This window comes from Prionailurus bengalensis, chromosome B3, assembly GCF_016509475.1.
Source record: "Prionailurus bengalensis isolate Pbe53 chromosome B3, Fcat_Pben_1.1_paternal_pri, whole genome shotgun sequence".
NCBI lineage: Eukaryota > Metazoa > Chordata > Mammalia > Carnivora > Felidae > Prionailurus > Prionailurus bengalensis.
In genome coordinates this window covers 72,411,765-72,428,885 of record NC_057355.1, presented here as the reverse complement: position 1 = coordinate 72,428,885, position 17,121 = coordinate 72,411,765, and the positions used below count along the sequence as shown (strand labels likewise).

Here is a 17,121-nt window from a genome sequence, read left to right as displayed (position 1 = left end):
TGCTATGACAGTCCTTTTGGTTGACTGATACTCTAGTCACAGTGGTTCAAAATAAGGAGTAGAAAGGTTCATCGAGGAGTATTTTGTTTTTATCTCCTTTTCACCTGAACGCATTTTTTTTTCCTTCCAGCTTTTCGGCTTTGTGAACAACCGTATCATCAAAGACCATGGCAAGCAATGTTACCAACAAGACAGATCCTCGCTCCATGAACTCCCGTGTATTCATCGGGAATCTCAACACTCTTGTGGTCAAGAAATCTGATGTGGAGGCAATCTTCTCAAAATATGGCAAAATTGTGGGTTGCTCTGTTCATAAGGGCTTTGCCTTCGTTCAGTATGTTAATGAGAGAAATGCCCGGGCTGCTGTGGCAGGAGAGGATGGAAGAATGATTGCTGGCCAGGTTTTAGGTAAGATCTGGATTGAATTAATTTTTTCATTGATTGTATAATTCACATACCAGTCATTTTTCTTTTTTTTTTAATGTTTATTTTGAGAGAGAAACAGACCCATGTGCATGTAGGGTACTGGTAGAGCGAATCCCAAGCAGGCTACATGCTGATAGTGTGGAGCCTGACACAAGGCTCAGTCTCACAAACTGATGTCATGACCTCATGAGCTGTAGTCAAGACTTGGACTCAACCATCTGAGGCACCCAGGTGCCCCCAGATCTAGATTTTTCTATTCAAGCTTCTGTTTTTCTGTCCCTTTTCCATTAAGCTAACAGTCAAAAAATGTTAGGGTTGTAGGTATAATTGGCTAAGGATTTTATTCCATTTTGTGTAGCAGAGTTTGGATAAGCTTCAGTTGGCAGTCTTGAGTAAGGTCAGGAGAATAGGAATGACGTGTTACATAAGGAACAGTTGCTGCCTAATAACTGTGTCCTACCATTCACAGGAGGGATGAGGTGAAGACAATATAGCTTAGTCATTCTTGAGCTGTGGAGCCGGGTGCTTGGCTCTGCATTGGCGATTCATAACGGTGTATTGGGCAGTCTGCATAGCTTGGCTGAGCCTTAAATTTTCTTAGTTTTTAAAAACTGTGCCTCAGAGTTTATTATCTATTCTTACCTGAGGTAATAGTACTTCGGTGTTATCAGGAATTTGTCTTAGTTGAGATGATTCATGAGAAGCTTCAAGTATAGTCTAGCATGTTACACTTAATAAAAGGTACTTATTATTAAATATATTTCGGCATTAGCAGCACAAAGTGGTTTTGTCGTAGGTGTTAGTTTTCCCAATAAGTGTCTGCTCTGATCTAGTATGTTCAGATATTTTAGAATGAGATTTAAGCCCTATTTAATAATAGTTTATATTCTAAACGTCAGAAGATTTCATTACATATTAAGACTTAGCACATAAGTCTTACAGAATTTCATCTCCTTGAATAGTTTTCTAACAACTTACCAGTTGCTAAGATTTGCTGTCAGAATCATAGTAATTTTATATAGCTTATATTTTCTTGGGTGTGAATAATATTAGGGAAGTTGAAGGGTTCAGTAAGAGAAGTCAATTTCTCTTTGGTTTTTTTATGAATAAAAAGGAATAAGCACATATATTTTGAATGCCACATAATGGCTGGTGGCATTGTTGATGATACTGTGGTTATCAATTTAACAATTATTTAGGTTTATAAAGTTTATAGCAATTCATAATTGAGAACTTAGTTTTCTGATGATTCCTGTAGAGGCTTATTTAAGTTTTCATTTTGTTTTCAGCATTTTCAGGACTTTGTATTCAGTTGTATAATGTGCAAATTTGAATTCCAATTTAAACATTTTAATTTCTAACTGCCTTCCTCTCCAGGTTGGAGTGGGTTCTTTCCTCCTTAAGTGTATTCATGTTGGTGATTTTCCCTCTAATACTAAGATAAAACTTGAGCATTTCATAATGATTGTAGCATTTAATAAATACTTTATATCGTGATTTATTGTAAAGCTTCAACAGCTTTTTAGACTATTTTGGATGTTTATGGTTTTTCAGTGGCTATTTCATGAAAGCTCTTTGATTTTAGAATAAAAGTTTAGTGTAATTTGTATTTCACTTGTAAACCCTTTTCAAATGCTGTTTTAGAAATCTTAACCACAATGGATTGGGAAGGAAAAATATTGGAAGTTAGAGAACCTTGTAATCCTTGATATTGAAGATGAAAGTAACCGTTTTAATTGAGAATACATAAGAAACTTCCATACCCACTTGTCCTATATTCAAACTATAGGAAAACTCAAAGTATAGGAAAACTTTGATACCTGTAAAATGGGTGTGGTGGCAAAAGTGAACTAAAACAGTTTTCTATCATAAAATGAAGTCAGGTTTTTTTATGATACTTGTTTATTTTTTAACGGTCATGGAAATTTACTAATACGAAAATAGAAGAATTTAATGAGCATGTGTGTATGTACATCTCACCTGTCTTACCAACCAGATACCAACATTTGACTAATCTTGTTTTCGTCTGTTGTTTCTTTTTTTCCCTTTTTTCTCTTAAATTTTGTTAGAGTCAAGTCTCTTTTTAAGACTCCAGCATATATTCAGCAGACTGGGACTTTTAACAAAATGCAAACCACACTGCCCTTATCACATACCAAAATAAAGCCTCCCAGAAATTCCTTAATGTCATCAAATAATTCATTCCATGTTTATATTTCTTCCTTTAGAGTCTGAAACTTTTATTGTTACTATTTTTAATGTTTATTTTGAGAGAGAGAAACAGTGTGAGTGGGGTAAAAGGGCAGAGAGAGAGGGAGACACACAATTCAAAGCAGGCCCCAGGCTCTGAGCTGTCATGTCAGCAACAGAACCCCACTCAAACCCATGAACCTCATGAGATGAGTGACCTGAGCCAAAGTTGGATGCTTAACTGACTGAGCTTTCCAAGCATCCCTGGTTGCAAACTTTTTTTTTTTTTTTTAAGTTTTTGTCTTGTGGTTTGTGGTTGGTTTTTTGTTTTTGTTTTTGTTTTTTTACTTCTTATTTTTTTGAGAGAGAGCAAGGGGTAAGGGCAGAGAGAGGTGGGGACAGGATCTGAAGCAGGCTGTGCGCTGAAAGCAGAAAGCCTGATGGGGGACCAAACCCACGAAATGTGAGTTCATTAACTGAGCAGGGATAAAAGTCAGACATTTAACTGACTGAGCCATTTAGGTGCCCCTCAAACTTTTTTTTAAATAACTTGATTAATTCAAATCAAGATCCAGTTCATGTGTCTGTATGTGTGTTTGATTAATTCCCTCTTAGATGTTTTTAAATCTGAGTTTTCCTGTCCTTCTAATTTAAAAAATGTATGACATTTAATTTGTTGAAGAAAATGTGTTCCACACTGTGTACTGATTGATTCTTTGTGGTGTCATTTAATTTGTTTTCTACCTCTGTTTGTGTAATACTGCTACATCTAGAGCAGTGCTGTCCAATAGATGTATAAGAGAATATATACTTAAAACACATCTGAATTCAGACTAGCAGCTTACTTCCTTAGACTGCAGCTCTAGAGGCTTGATAAAATTCAGATACTATTTGGTGAAAATATTACATGGACCGTGTTCTGTGTTTTATATTATACCACATCAGGTGACCTAATATGGTCCCATTTTTAGTGATGTTAAGGATAATTTGTGGGTTCTGAGTTTACATCCTGACACATCAATGATAAGGTTTCCCATCAGTTTTTAACTTTAATGGTGATTATCCATTGATGATTATTGCCTGCGTATTTCATTAGGGCTTGCAAAATAATTTTTCTAAACTGATATCTAGCAATCATTAAATATAATCATTGCTTAATAATATAAACTCTTATATTTTAGCTTTTTTTATTTTTGGTTTTTTAATTTTTTTTAACGTTTACTTTTTGAGAGAGTGAGAACACAGGAGCAGGGAGGGGCAGAGAAAGAGGGAGACACAGAGTCCGAACCAGGCTCCAGGCTCTGAACTCAAGAGCCGTGAGATCATGACCTGAACCAGCGTCGGACACTTAACCCACTGACCCACACAGGCACCCCTAGCCTTTTAAAAAAAAAAAAAAGAAAAAGTTCTAAGGGGTGCCTGGATGACTTTGTGAAACCTCCAACTCCTTAATTTCTGCTCAGGTCATGATCACATGGTCGTGAGTTTGAGCCCTGTATTGGGCTCTGGGTTGACAGTGTGGAGTCTGCTTAGGATTCTTTCTCTGTTTTCTCAAAGTGGATAAATTAAAAAAGTAAGCTCTGTTCTACACCCAGCATGGGTTGAAGAACTTGGAACCCCAAGTACAAAAGTTGCATGTTCTACCAACTGAGCTAGCCAGGCATACCCATAAACTTATATTTTAAATTGATACATTTTCGTGCATTGCAAATCATTCCTTAGAGCTTAAAATATTTCTTCTGTGGCCAGTGGATCACCTTCAAATTGGTTTGTATGTCCTTGAGACACCTTACTCTTGTAATATTTTATTGTATCTTTAACTTTCTGGCATCACAAGATATTTCAGGTCATCTGATAGATTTCTTGACCTAAATCTCGATTTGCCCCTTTTTTCTAGGAGCCTTGGCTCCTTTAAATGGCACTTACATAGAAACCATGATCTGTACACTGAGAGTGTTTATTATTGTTGAATTTTTAATAGCTTCTGTCTAGTTTCAGCGGGAAGAATAGGAGCACCTTGGTTTTTAGAAAACAAAACATAATTTTATGCATTGTGCCACAGTTATAAAATAACTACGCCTATTAGGTTTTGTTTTCTGTTTTTTTTGTTGTTGTTGTTGTTTTTACCAAAATTAAGATTATTAAAAGCAATTTTAGCTTTTAGTTTCTTTTTATTAGTATATATCCTATTCTGGATATCGACACAGTACTATAGTTTAAATCATCACTTGAAATAATTCTTCTATAAGGTTGTGTAATTAGCATGATACATAGTTTATTGTTTTTGTTTTAGAAAATTTTTAAAAACTACATTCTCAACAATAAATGTTAAAAATTAAAAATGAGTTTAGTGAACTAAGAACTGAAGATTATTCATAAATGTAGTGGTGCTCAGCAGATAGTGTACTGAAATTCTGTTTTTCAGTTGGTCATTTGATGAACTGAGTTTTGGAGAGCTGGTTTTTGGCAAATGTATTCTTATTAGAATAAGAAAGCAATCATTAATTCTTTTGTTAGTGGGTAACGGTAAACAGCTGGCCATGTTGGAATATGTGTTTTAAAAATGACGAGGCATATGGAAAGTAGGGCTTTTCCTTTGTTCCCTTATTTCCCTTTTCTTTTTGTTCATGTAACAGTTGCTAGGCAGTTTAGTCTGCATAATATATATTTTTTTAATGTTTATTTAGAGAGAGAGAGAGAGAGAGAGAGAGAGAGAGTGCAAGCTGGGAAGGGGTAGAGAGAATCCCAGGCAGGCTCTACGTCCAGCACAGAGCCAAAGTAAAGAGTTCGACACTTACCCAGTTGAGCAACTCCACGTGCCCCTGCGTAGTATTTCTTAACCAATTTTTATTCATCTTTACAGCTGATTCTGTTTGGAAGGGGAATGAGAATCTGAGGGCACCATACTCCATATTCATGAATTGCTGTATATTTTATGTCTCTGAGGTCACTCACTCATTCCTAATATATGCTCTGAATAGTGAGTTTTAGTGGCAGTTGAGGGTAGAAGGTACCAAAGACAAACCTAATGTTTTATGTATAATGAATACTTTGTTACAGAACAGAGGACAAAGGAATGAAAGACTAAGTCTTAGCCTTATAAAAATTCATGAGCCCCTTTTATCTAAGGAAAGATGAGATACGGTGTTAGTCCTTTGCTGACTTATATACTGTGTACGCATTTTAAAACTAGTTTAAGATATACCCTACCCTACCCAGAGTTGTCATTAAAGTTTTTGTCTTTGTTTTTGCTTTTTCAGATATTAATCTGGCTGCAGAGCCAAAAGTGAACCGAGGAAAAGCAGGTGTGAAACGATCTGCAGCGGAGATGTACGGGTCAGTACCAGAACACCCTTCTCCGTCCCCTCTACTCAGGTCCGGAACTTTATTATTTATAACTGCATTGTGTCCATCAGTGGGCATCTTCTCTATCTGTTTTCTGGATGTGGGGAGGGTTAACTGTAGTATGTTTTATCTGTGGAAAAGTGATGCTTTATTAATCTTGTATTAGTATACCTCCTTTTCGCCCATTTCCCAGAGAATTATTAGAATTCCCTGAGGTTTTTACTTACTAAAGAGCAGTTTGATATTTTTAACATAAAATGAAATCCTTCAAGAGGAATTGTTTAGTTTAAGAAGCTGGGAAATAAGAAAGGGAAGGAGGGTAGCATAAGAATGTTTGGTTTATTGTTGTATTTTTCAGTGTTCCTGTATTAGCTGTTAATGTTGTATGTTGAAATTGTAGCATACTTGTGCCTAAATTTGCAAATTGGCTGCTGCATGTCCAGTGGCCTCTAAAATGATTGTAATTTTAGTGATTTGTTTGAATGATTGGATATTATTCCATGCTAATCTCTTGATCTGTTTGTTATGATTGGTTTTGCATGGTTTTTGTTTTTGTTTTTCCCATCTACTGTTGTAAATATACATCAGCACCTCCAAATTAATCCTTTTTGGTATTTGTTTTTCAGCTCCTCTTTTGACTTGGACTATGACTTTCAACGAGATTATTATGACAGGTATGTTAAAGGTGTTTTGTTTTGTCTATTCTGGTTAAAAGCCATTTAAGTAAGAATCATTTTATTTTTCAATTTTGTAACAAACATTCCCTTTTGTAGTAATGAGCAATAAGCAGGTTGTCAGAGTCCCCCCCTTTATAAACAAAATGAAAAATACTTTCTTAAAATTGTCAGAGGTAGATGAGGGTGGTGTTTTTGTTAGTTTCAAAGAATCAGTTTATATATGGTCTGGGCATATGGGGACATGTCCATTGTTTTGTTTGAATATGTATGCCAGATAGAGAAGTAAGGATTCATTGACTGCTAAATGAGGAAATAGAACTTAATTAGCATTTCCATGCTCTCTTCATTTTGTCCCTGTCACTTACTTGCCATTTGGCTTTGCTTTGTAGGGGATTACAACAAATTTTTTTTTTTTTTTTTTTTTTAAAGATCCCTAAGTCTCCCTTGAGTAAACCAACTAATACAAAACAGGATACAGTGAGCATACGTAAATGAATTAACAATATGCACTCCAGACACCTGTGTTGTTAGCTCAACTGGTTGAGCATTCGACTTGATCTCCACTCAGGTCATGACCTCATGGTTCATGGGATTGAGCCCTGTGTGATGCTCTTTGCTGACCGCTTAAACTTAAAAAAAAAAAAAAAAAAATCCTCTCCTTGAAGGACATTTTAAGAATATGTGTTAGGAGGTAAAAGGTGTTGAAGACTTGCAGACTGGGGATGGTGGTAACACCTTTCTAAAAGACAAGGAGGTTGGAATAATGGTTGGAGAGTGTGTGAGTGTGTACGTGCACGTGCATGGGCACATACCTTTAGAAAAGCAGTATTATTTGTTGGAGCATGCTGAGAAATAAAATAGGAATATATGTGGATAGGCATAGGTTATGGAAGGTTATGAATGATTTAGACCTGCTGATACAGGAATTAGTTCTTGGGGAATGATATAATACACAAAAGATATCAGTATCATACTAGCATTCTGATAACAGTTTTCATTAACATTAAAAAATATTAGTTTTATTTGGTTTCCTGCTTTTAAAATTATGCATCATATGGAAGTGTATGGTGTATGCTGATACATTGGACTTGATCTAGTATAAATTTTTCTTTGGTGTTTTTCATCTTAGGATTTCAGTATTCCAACGATTAGTATAATGTTAATATATAAGAAAATTAATTAAATTTCTGCTTTGGGAGTAAAAGTAATAGCTTTCTTGATTTGGGAATAGCTTTTTTTCCACACATGAAAAACTTTTGAACTGAGTTGATGAGTCATGCTAAGGCAGTTGGGTAAAGGATTATCAAGTCAGCCAGTTAACACCTGTGTAAAGATCTGAGCGTGTATGTTTTTTCTGTTTGAGAAATATATGGGCTGCGGTAAGCTAGTCATTAATAGGCCAAAAAGAATTAAGAATGGAAACATAGTTTGGGCCTACATTGTTAAAAGTGTTTGAATGCCATATTAAAATTGTGCGAGTATTCTTTGTGCATCATCAGTATAGCTATTTCATTTGTCCTTAGTGATTTCTTCATATTTTTATGTCTATTTATGTTTGAACACATGTTTTGAAAACCATGATGATTTTCATATTTTGGAAATACTAAAATACAAAAGATGGCAGTTGAGAGATCTGGGCATCTCTTTGCTCCTAAAAATGTGATCAATGGTTGGGTGACTTCAAGGGACAGAGAGAGACCTAATGAGTTTATCTGAAGCAGCTGCCCTTTACTCTCTTAAAAAAATACTCATGCCCAACTATACCTGTAGGGATTCTTTTTTTTTTTTTTTTAATTTTTTTTTTTTCAACGTTTATTTATTTTTGGGACAGAGAGAGACAGAGCATGAACAGGGTAGGGGCAGAGAGAGAGGGAGACACAGAACCGGAAACAGGCTCCAGGCTCTGAGCCATCAGCCCAGAGCCCGACGCGGGGCTCGAGCTCACGGACCCCGAGTTCGTGACCTGGCTGAAGTCGGACGCTCAACCGACTGCGCCACCCAGGCGCCCCATGTAGGGATTCTTATACATATGGTCTAGATAGATGCTTGAGTGTTGGTGTATTTTTCGTAATACTTCTCAAGAGATTTTGATGTCAAAAGGTTGAGAATCCTTGATTAAAGGATGAGGAAGTAGTTTTGTTTCTTTGATTCTTACCCTATTTCTTTGTCTATGAATCTCTTTAGAAAAATTCTAATACATTTATATATGTATGTATAATTTCTGGGGTATCCTGGACTCTGGCACAAAAAACTCCTGTTTTAAATTTAGTACATAGAGAATTAACGTGTACAATCCTAACTTCATGACAGCAGTCCACTAAAGTTTTACTTTTAGTTGTCTTGGTGAGGCAGCAAAACATTGACCATTTCTATCATGCCACTATAAGTATGTTTGGAAAAGATTTTTTTGAGTGAGGAATTTTGGATGAGTTAAGGTATCAACAGCAAGGAATAGTAAGGAAATTTAGATGTTTGCAGAAATACCTTCAAATTTCTTGCCACTGCTCTTTGATCCTAAAAATTAGTGGCGGTGTCACTGTTGACCTCATTCTTCAGTTTTTCAAGAGGCAAGAGAATACCTTTAATTACTCTGGTGTATTTGCTTGGTATTAATAGAGTTTCAGTGAAAAGTAGTATTTTCTTCCATTCTAATCTCAGCCAATGGAAAAAGCCTTATGATGACTGATGGAGCAGCCAGGTAGTAGCTGGTAAAGAGCGGATTCAAGTATAGTACTGAGGTCTATAATGAGAAAATACATTTAGTCAGGCATAGAGAAACTAGTCAGGAAAATTGCATTAGAAAATCTCACTGAGGGGCGCCTGGGTGGCTCAGTTGATTAAGCGTCCGACTTCTGCTCAGGTTATGATCTTGCAGACCATGAGTTTGGGCCCCGTGTCAAGCTGCGTTTTGACAGCTCAAAACCTAGAGCCTGCTTCAGATTCTCCCTCTCTCTCAAAACTTAAAATAAGGATTAAAAAAAAATTTTTTTTTAATCACACTGAGAAGTCATTCTGAAGATACTTATTTGGAAAGTTAAGATTTGTATTAATTGTCATAACAACATAGTGGTCCTAAATCAACTATGTTGGATTCTTTATTGAAATAGGTTATTGATAATGGCTCTGAGATGAGCTGAAAGCTCTGAATCTTCCTATGTAAATGGGTTAAATCAGTGTTTATTTAAACCTTTTAGTCATACCTTTAAGAACATAAGATTCACACAAATATTTCAAGACCTAAAATCAGCATTTCTTAATTAGCTTTCTGGGATCTTGAGTTCTACTTATTTTTATGGTAGAGAGGTAGCTGATCTGGAGCCTATAAAAAAAGAACAATTGAAGAATCCAAAGACCTAATATTTAGCAAAGAAATTTTTGACTGAAGTCCTATGTAATCTCAAGTTTCTTATCCCTAATATGGAAATAATCTAATAGAGTTGCTGTGAAGACTAATGGAAACATGAAAGACTAGAAATTGCATTATAAATGTGATGACTCACAAATATCATAACTGTTTACAACCAATCAATAGAATTCCCAGTCTTTAGAGCATGAGGATTCATTCTTGTTAATTATCAAGATCTTCACATTTCTTATATGCAAAGTTGCTGCAAGTTACACTTCTGGATTATCAGAACGAAGGGAATTATGGATACCCCTCCAATCCTCTTCCCCAGAAAACTAACATCTCTAGCGTACTCCAGTTCTCTTTAGGTGTGACAACCGTCTTCTCAACTTTAATGTATATTGAAATGCTTAGTATTTTCTAGTGTTTTCTGGACCTCTTTTTAATGGTTAAAAGATTGCTTTTATAAACATAATCACACCACCACACTTAATATTAATCTCATCAGTTTTTCATAGATCTCATTTTGTGGGTTATACTTTGTGTTGTTAAGCATGTTTCAGTGCCACCTGTATTTGTGAACTGGTGGATAGATCTGCAGGCTTGATCAGATTTCAGGTTCTATCTTCTTTTTCTTTCTCACCCCCCCCCCCCCCACATGAGGGAGAATGTTGGGAGTAGTGGGGAATGAGCCCAGAATACTTCATAGAGGTATTGTGCACTTTAATCATTAACCTGATTTGGCAGAAATTTTAAGAATACAGGAGGCATTGGGTGTTTTATAAGAAGAAACACTTTAGATATCAGGAAATAGATAATTAACACTTTTGTTAGAATTAGAGTCACTTGGTTTTTATTGTTTTGTTTTGAGAGCCCTCTCCAACCTGTGTTGTATTTCGTTTGGGGATATGTGATCAAGACCCAAGGATTGTAAAATACTCTTTATCTTTAAAACTGGGGGGCAATCAAACTTTAAAACTTAAACCAAGTTACTTATATTTTAGTATTTTGTCTCCTGAGGGAGACAACAGGATCAAATTCTATAGCCTTAATGCTGCCACCTGCACTGCAGTAATATTACTGATTTTAATTCAGGGTTTGGGTGGAAAAATGCAAAATTGTTACCTGTGATAATTTTTTTTTTAACATTTATTTTTGAGAGACAAAGCACCAATGGGGGAGGGGCAGAGAGAGAGGGAGACACAGGCTTCAGGCACCGAGCTGTCAGCACAGAGCCCGACGAGGGGCTTGAACTCACGGACTGCGAGATCATGCCCTGAGCTGAAGTCGGACGCTGAACCGACTTAGCCACCCAGGCACCCCTACCTGTGATCATTAAAGCTTACTGTAGTGTGAATGAATTCTTAGTACATTTTTTGCTGTTGGCATAACTGGAATGCTGCTGTTCTTCCAACGTTAACTACATGTGTTTTGTTAATATTTTAGCATTTTTACAGTTATCAGATTTTGCATCTTTTTTTTTTTTTTGGAGAGAGTGAGAGCACAAGTCGGGGAAATCAAGAGTTGGATGATTTACTGAAGTGAGCCATTCAGGCACCCCCAGATTTTTCATCATTAAGATGAAATTATTATTATTATTATTATTATTGTTAGTCTTTTTCCCAAAAGTTACCTCTTTCATTAGGTAGGTCTGAATATTTGGTCTGTCTTTTGTTCTTAAGACCATTTCTAATTTTATAGGTTTTGGAAGTTTGGGGATGAATTTTTAACATAAAATTACTGATATATGTGGAACTACCATTTTAGATAGATGTATTAATGTTTGACAGACACTGTCAACTATTTCATGTATGCTGTAAACTCTATTATACATAGTTTAGAATTACCTAGAAATTCATTAACCAACACATTTTTCTGGTAGGATAGAAGCCCAAAAGTAGCTTTTTGTTTTAGGATGACTATTCGTGGGCTTCTATGTATAAAACAAAGGGAATTACATAAGTCTTGCCTGTGTGCAGAACATACTATTTGTTGATTTTGAAAGCCTGAAAACCTGGGGGTGCCTGGGTGACTCAGTTGGGTAAGCTTCTGACTTCAGGTCATGATCACACAGTCTATGAGTTCAAGCCCCACTCGGAGCCTGGACCCTGCTTCGGATTCTGTGTCTCTCTCCCTCCCTCTCTGCCCCTCCCCCCGTTGTATTTGGTCTCTCAAAAAAAAAGTCAACATTTAAAAAAAGTTTTTTTAATCCTGAGAACCTGTAAGATTCTAGCAGAGATCCAGTTTTTGTTGTGTCCTGTTGAGAATCATGTTGCTTCTAGGAAAATTGTTGCTAAAGGACTCCTTATGTGAGCAGTTGCTTTGAAATACTTAGAAGTGATTTTTCAAATTCTTTAAGTTTTATTTATTTACATAATCTCTACACCCAACATGGGGCTCGAACTCACAACTCTAGGATCAAGAGTTGCATGCTCTTCCGACTGAGCCAGCCAGATGCCCTGTTTTTTAATTTCTTAAAATTTATTTTTAATTTTAAGGTTTACATTTGTGTCACAAAGATTTAGTGTTTTCTTAAGTATAAAACCGTATCCATTTTTTGAAAAATTCTGGAATTCTTTAGATTTTTGTCAGTTGTAGTCCCACTTTTCTTTCCCTTACAAGATCCCTGATGAAATTATTTTGGAATTACATAGTGGTAATGATTGCAGAAGTTTGTGTGTGGAGGGTGTTTTTTCTATGGTATGTGAATCATATGTTAATATAAATTGGAAAAAAAAATACTCCATTATGGACAGCCAAGTAATTCTTTCTCAGTCATTTCTTCTATAGAAACTTGGGAGCACAGAAAGTAGTAAGGGTTTATTAGGTTTGACAGTAGGCTACAGTATAAAAGTGAAGACACAATAAACCTAGTAGCAAAAGATATGGTAATAAGTAACTTATCACACATTACGTATGGGCCATGAATAATAATGTAAATAGTGTATAAGTGACTGGACTGTAAAAGTTCTTACATGAGAGCTTTTTCAGAGTGCTAATACTGCTTCATATCTAAATATATTAAGTAAATATGCCCTCGCACCATGAATAGAAAGAGGAATGGAGTACATCAACTCACATCAAATACAACACATGGATGACAAGCAGTATGTTATCCAATGAAGAAGCTCTTGTAGGAAGCACAATATTATACAGTGAAGACAGTGATGTGGAATTAATATTGGCTGCTATGTGTCCTGCATTTGTACAGGCTTGTGTCACATCAAATACAACACATGGATGACAAGCAGTATGTTATCCAATGAAGAAGCTCTTGTAGGAAGCACAATATTATACAGTGAAGACAGTGATGTGGAATTAATATTGGCTGCTATGTGTCCTGCATTTGTACAGGCTTGTGTCATAGAAAGACGAGTTGTGTTTCCCGTTGTGGAGCTCTGAGCTCTCTTCACATTTAAAGATCCCCAGGTAGTTTCACAAAGTGCTATTTTTGAACTTATCTTTGATACTAAGTATCAAAGGTTTTGAGGCAGATAGAGTAAAGGTACAGTGGTAAATATCCCTGGTTGTATTTGGAGAAACAGCCTGGTATAATTGGAAAGAGTGGTTGTTGTAAAAGCCTTTTATGGTCTATTAGGGAGTTGTGTCCTGTAGGTAGAGAGGTCTTAGAAACTGCTTCATGGATAGAAAAGAGAAAGTGGAGGGAAAAAAAAAGATGTATTAAGTAATTAACATTGTAAATGTTGGAATGGAGAAGGAGGTACAGGAATTTCTGGGGTAGACTGGTCTTGGTATAATTTATTGAGTTTAAAGTTAAATGTTTTGTAGGGAGAAAAAATGATGTATAGCAGAGATCTTTTATGACTACAGTTATGCCATTAAAGGTTACATGAAAGGGATGTTGGAGGGTTTAAGTTGTTTGAATTTTGGGGAACAATTTTACTGTTAATATTTATGTTAGAGCTCTTTTTTTTTTTTATTATTATTATTTTTTTCAACGTTTATTTATTTTTGGGACAGAGAGAGACAGAGCATGAACGGGGGAGGGGCAGAGAGAGAGGGAGACACAGAATCGGAAACAGGCTCCAGGCTCTGAGCCATCAGCCCAGAGCCTGACGTGGGGCTTGAACTCACGGACCGCGAGATCGTGACCTGGCTGAAGTCGGACGCTCAACCGACTGCGCCACCCAGGCGCCCCTAGAGCTCTTTTTTAGGAACGTATCCTGGTAGACTGTAGAACAGCAGTTGAGGTGAAGTACAGTTGTTAGGGGAGTTTCCTAGGAAATGCAAGACAGGTGAAAGCGGCTAACAGTCATATTAAACTAATATTTACCCCTTATTCTAAGCACCCAGTTTTAGGTTTTGGTTAGTAAGTTAAAGAAATACTGACTACAGGAGCACCCAAATGGCTCAGTAGGTTAAGCGGCAACTTGGCTCAAGTCATTATCTCCTGGTCTGTGGGTACAAGCCCAGATTGGGCCTTGTGCTGACAGCTCAGCCTGGAGCCTGCTTCAGATTCTGTGCCTTTGTCCCTCTCTGCACCTCCTCTGCTGCTGCTCTGGGGTCTATGTCTCTCTCAAAAATAAATCAACATTAAAAAAAAAAAATACCACAGATTAAAGGATACTTCCACCACCCCCCCCCCCATGTTCTTGGGATTAGTGGGGCTGTCATCCTGCCTCCCTCCCTTTTTCCATTTTTCTGATATTCCTGAGTAACACTAGACCTGAAGGAAGAACACCTGAAATATTTTAGGTTTTGAAGAACTGATTTAGACCATCTGCTTGGAAAGGCATGTGATTCAGAGATAAGAGGGTTCTTAGCTACTTGGAAAAGCTAAGGGACACCTCTGTAGATGTGATTTTAAGCATAAGGTGAAATTTTGCATTTGCTAAGAGCCCTTCTGTTGGTTTTATCTTTTGCATGGAAATCTCATTGCCAGGAAGATTTTAGTTGAGGACATCAATTAGTACAAGTATACTCTCAACATAAACCTGCTATTACTGACTTAAAATTTTGACAGTATATTCTTTATTTCACTTCGCTTTCATTTCGGGTTGTTTATGTTTGTTGTGTCTTGGACTCTTAATAACTAGGTGGGAGGTATTTCTTTTGCAGGGGAAGCATTTGACTTGGTCAGAGAATCTGCTATATGGCTCTGAATTAAGTGGTATTGTGGTTATGACCTCTAATGCAAAATTAGCCACTGCTGTTTTAGGATTCTACTTCATGATATTCTTAATCCAGGTAGACTTTGTCAAGCTCCTTGACATCGGTTTTTTTTTTTCTTTTTTAAAAATGTGGCTTTATTGAGACAGATGTATAATATATAACATTATAAAATTCATTTTAACGTGTACAATTCAATTTAGTATATTTAGAGTTGTGCAGTCACGATCATGATTTAATTTTAGAACATTGCATCACCCCAAAAATAAACACCTTACTTATTATCAGTCATATCTATTCTTCTATCCCTAGGCCTGCCAACTACTAATCCATTTTCTATCTATAGATTTGCCTATTCTGCACATTTTATATCAATAGATTCATATAATATTTGTCTTTTATGGCTGGTTTCTTATACTTTATAGTTCATAATTCATCTATATTTTACCATTTGTTAGTACATCATTCCTTTTTATATTCCATTTTTATGGGTGATAACCACATTTGGTTTACCCATTCATCAGTTGCTGAATAATTTGATATGTTTCTACATTTTGAATAATGCTTTTGTGGACATTTGTATGTACATTTTTGCATAGACATGTGTTTTCATCTGTCTTGGGTACATACTAAGAGTAGAATTGCTGGCTGTAATGGTATTTCATTTTTAACCTTTTGAGGAACCTGCCATACTATCTTTTCAAAGCAGCTGTACCATTTTGCATTCCTGTCAGCCATGTATAAAGGTTGCACTTTTCTTCACATCCTTGCCAACACTTACTTTATTACCTGTCCTTGTTATTTAACTATAGTAGTTCAAGTTTGAATAATGTTATCCCGTTGTGGTTTTGATTTGCATTTTCTTACAAACTAATGACGTTGAGGGGCACCTGGCTGGCTTGGTCAAAAGAAAGAGCACACGACTCTTGATCTCGGGTTGTGAGTCCATGCCTCACATTAGATGTAGTGTTTACTAAAAAAAAAAAAAAAAAAAAAAAAAATTATGGTGAGTAATCATGGGCTTATTGGATATCTATTTTTAGAAAAATGTATTCAGATCTTTTGCTTATTTTTATATTGAGTTTACTTACTGAGTTGTAAGGCTTCATATATTAAAGATACAAGTCTTGATACAACATCCAATACTGACATTTTTGATACTATTACTGTTTTTAGTTTTTTATAGTTTCACGATTCTGCTTTGTGATCACAGGAGATGTGTTAACTACCGTTTTATACAAGGAACCTTTAGGTTTATTTAGTTTGAGAGAGCAGGAGAGGGACAGGAAGAGAGGGAGGTGTAGAGTATCCCAAACAGTCCCTGTGCTGTCAGCGCAGAGCCCAACACAGGGCTTGATCTCAAAAACAGATCATGACCTGAGGTGAAATCAAGAGTCACTCTGGTACCCCACAAATGAATTTTGAGCAGTGTTTCAATATGAGAATTGTAATGACTGAGGACTGCTCTTCAGGCAGGAAGTTAGAGAACCCAGACTGCAGTTTTGAAATAAAGCTACAAGGAATTTGAAGGAATATCCAGGAAATCAGTCTTTCAGGGAAAGAAAGAGAGGGTACCCATTGATACATAGGATAAGATGATAATTTAATCTCCTCTTAAAGACTGTAATCCCAGGAATAAGAGGAAAAGGTCCACCAAATATAGTTTGGCTTATTCAGGCAGATCAACTTTTTTCCCAGGACTTTATTACTTTATAGTAATAAATGTGTTACTATTGTGAGATTGATGGGGCTTAAGAAGGGAAATAGGTTAATATTGTAAAAAACATATATAATTGCAAGAGAAAGTTACTACTGGAATTTTTTTGCGGGTAAATTCCTTAACAGCAGGTATGACCTGATAGTCTCATCACATCCCATTATAGGCACAGGATCTGATTTTTATTTTGGGGTATATTATTTAGCTTTTCCAATAGTTTTCATACAGCTGGGGGAAAAGCAGATTAGTGCTTTTGGCTTTCCAGCTATAAAGATAGGTTTGATTTGTTG

General features: G+C 36.2%; 1 protein-coding gene across 40 annotated transcripts in view; it reads left to right on the top strand.

The window, feature by feature from the left end:
* Positions 1-17,121, top strand: part of HNRNPC (heterogeneous nuclear ribonucleoprotein C) — a 55,855-nt gene that overhangs the window by 26,707 nt on the left and 12,027 nt on the right. For 22 of the 40 annotated variants that reach the window (XM_043554249.1, XM_043554251.1, XM_043554255.1 and 19 more), the window contains 3 exons: positions 131-408; positions 5,877-5,991; positions 6,588-6,635. In XM_043554249.1, coding sequence (XP_043410184.1) covers positions 168-408; positions 5,877-5,991; positions 6,588-6,635 — 404 coding nt within the window. In that variant the 5' untranslated portion in view covers positions 131-167. The remainder of the gene's footprint in view (positions 1-130; positions 409-5,876; positions 5,992-6,587; positions 6,636-17,121) is intronic. The other 18 variants (XM_043554259.1, XM_043554275.1, XM_043554272.1 and 15 more) reach the window with 1 other exon arrangement.